Source organism: Egretta garzetta, unplaced genomic scaffold, assembly GCF_000687185.1.
Source record: "Egretta garzetta isolate BGI_Z169 unplaced genomic scaffold, ASM68718v1 scaffold18, whole genome shotgun sequence".
Classification (NCBI taxonomy): Eukaryota; Metazoa; Chordata; class Aves; order Pelecaniformes; family Ardeidae; genus Egretta; species Egretta garzetta.
In genome coordinates this window covers 7,274,235-7,276,678 of record NW_009260616.1, presented here as the reverse complement: position 1 = coordinate 7,276,678, position 2,444 = coordinate 7,274,235, and the positions used below count along the sequence as shown (strand labels likewise).

Here is a 2,444-nt window from a genome sequence, read left to right as displayed (position 1 = left end):
GATTCCAAAGGATTAAGAGAAGAAAATGCAGAATAAGGGATCTAGTCAACCTTAGAAGCAGACTGAACTAAGCCCTATGAATTAAGTAAAGCAGAAGAGTCATCCTTTCTGCATACTGAAAAAGGATGACTTTTCAGAGGTTGTAGAGGATTTTTAGAAGTACGTGGACACGATAAGAAATTTCTGGTATAAATCTGGATATGAAGTTCTGGCATTGCTCCAGTTTCCTTAAACTACAAAAATATTTATAAAATGCAATTCTTTTTTGTTGAGTTTCTAGAATATACTCAGTAACATGTTAAACAAAATTAGACTACTCAATACATAATGTTTTAAAAAAAATTCTTTATTTTAGGAATAGCTTACTGTGCATATGAAGGATCAGCTACCACATATTCCACAAAACTGTATTATCAGCTCAAACTGTGAAATTCAACTATATCTTTATTAAAGCAAAGTGTTCAGCAACTCTTTAAAAATATCAGATCAGGAGTAGAATATGATTTTAATTTTAAAATATATTTTTATATAATGTACATTTCCAGACTTCTGACAAGTTAGGATGACAGTCAAAAGGGAGGAGGAAGTAGCTTGACACTCATGCCAACTTATCTTCACTATTTGTACAGGATCTAACTTCAAAAACATCAGCTGTGCCAAATCTTTTCTTTTCCATAACGTGCATCTGTCCACACCAACTGAATTCGAGACCACCAACTCATCTCATACATCGCATCAAACAATGTGCCAGCTTAACAGCTCAGAACATGATTTAAAAATACAAAATATGTATTCTTTCCCCAGAACATGGAAGTTTTAGCCTACTTTTCAAAGTAATTTAAAAAATATTAAGACATCTATAAATAAATTGAACCCAAGATATTTAATACACTAGTTTCTACAGTGATTGTTTTGAAAGCCAAGATTTTGTTTAGCTACCTTTCCCCAGAACATGGAAGTTTTAGCCTACTTTACAAAGTAATTTAAAAAAAATTAAGACATCTATAAATAAATTGAAGCCAAGATTTTGTTTAGCTAGTAAATCTGCATAATCTATAATGTATTCAGTGAAACCTGCATTTTTATTACTGTTCTTCTTTAAAAGTTTCACACTTCTAATAATGACATGTTGTACCTGAAAAGTGACTATGGTATAGGTATATTTCTTGCATTATTATGGAAGAAATAAGATACATCAAGCGTCTCTGATGATGAGTGACACACATTTTAAAATTATGCATGAAGTGTATGAAAATATATTGTAAAATTTTTTTTTTTTTTTTAAAGAAACAGCAAGATACTCAGAGTCAGGAGACAGACATCAGTAAAACTAAATACTTCCACAAGTGTAAGAGCTGGCTCACAGGATTGCACATTAGTAAGAAAACACAGAAAAACATGCTTTGAAATTCCAGTGGTCTGTTTTCTAGCCTCTGCTTTTCTTTAAAATAACCTGCAAAAAGAAAAAAGTATATTTATCACTGTTTTTATCACTACAATCCGGGCAGCAGTAAGAGATCCAAAATGCTAGGCTACTCAGACCAAAGGTTCACCCAGCCAAACAATCTGTTTCCAAGAGTAGAGTCATCAAGGGTAAAAGTCTAGGGAAAAGTCTAGAAATAAAGCAAAAGCATGTAGAAAAATGCCATATCAGAAAGTATTTTTTTTAAATAAGAACATTCATAACCAGGAATTCTGTAAAATAAAAGGTTTATTTTAAAAATTAATGCTAAGAAATGGCAATAGCACTCTTAAGCCCTCAGCAGATTCCTTGAAGCTCTTACCCTGTTAGGCCTAGACAGGAGAGGGAAAAAAAAAAAAAAAAAAAAAAAAAGATTTGCAGTTATACAGCTACTATACTCAGTTTTTGTTTGTAATGCCTTATTTCTTTCTATATCAAGAGTGCCCAGACCCTTGGAAGGACATTTTTTGGTTTGGAGTTTAAGTTGAAAAATGAACTTCAAAGCCCAAGTGGGACCATTTAAGTGTTAACATTATTAAAATATAGGCAGTTTCTCCTTTCTTCTCATCTTAAAAAAAATAAATGGAGCACAAAAATGTTCAAATAATGTTAAGATTGCAGTTTAAAAGAAATTATAAATGCATAAGATTCCAACTGTAACATTCACTTGGCTACCCTACACATCCTGTATATGTTTCCGTTACTATAGTAATAGAAAGTATCAATCTAAACATTTCACTAGAGGGAAAAAAAAATACTGAAGATAAACAGAAACCGCAGGACCCAAATATCAGGTAACAGTGAGTTTTGTTACTCCAATTTGCTGAGCAGTAGTAGGTGGTTGAACAGATAACAAATTTAAGAGACTGAGTTCCTTCATGAAACCTAGGTAAAGCAGACATAGTCTAGCCAGTGAAATGAGCTACAAAATACAAAAGCATTTCAGTCATACTTTGATACTACTCTAATTCTTTCGAAAAAG

General features: G+C 32.1%; 1 protein-coding gene across 1 annotated transcript in view; it reads right to left on the bottom strand.

Moving 5' to 3' along the window:
• Window positions 1-539: 539 nt before the first annotated feature.
• CENPW (centromere protein W) overlaps window positions 540-2,444 on the bottom strand; it is a 90,430-nt gene continuing 88,525 nt past the window's right edge. The window contains exons 4-5 of the mRNA XM_009645203.2: window positions 940-1,453; window positions 540-794 (exon numbers count right to left, since the gene is read on the bottom strand). Coding sequence (XP_009643498.1) covers window positions 1,427-1,453 — 27 coding nt within the window. The 3' untranslated portion in view covers window positions 540-794; window positions 940-1,426. The remainder of the gene's footprint in view (window positions 795-939; window positions 1,454-2,444) is intronic.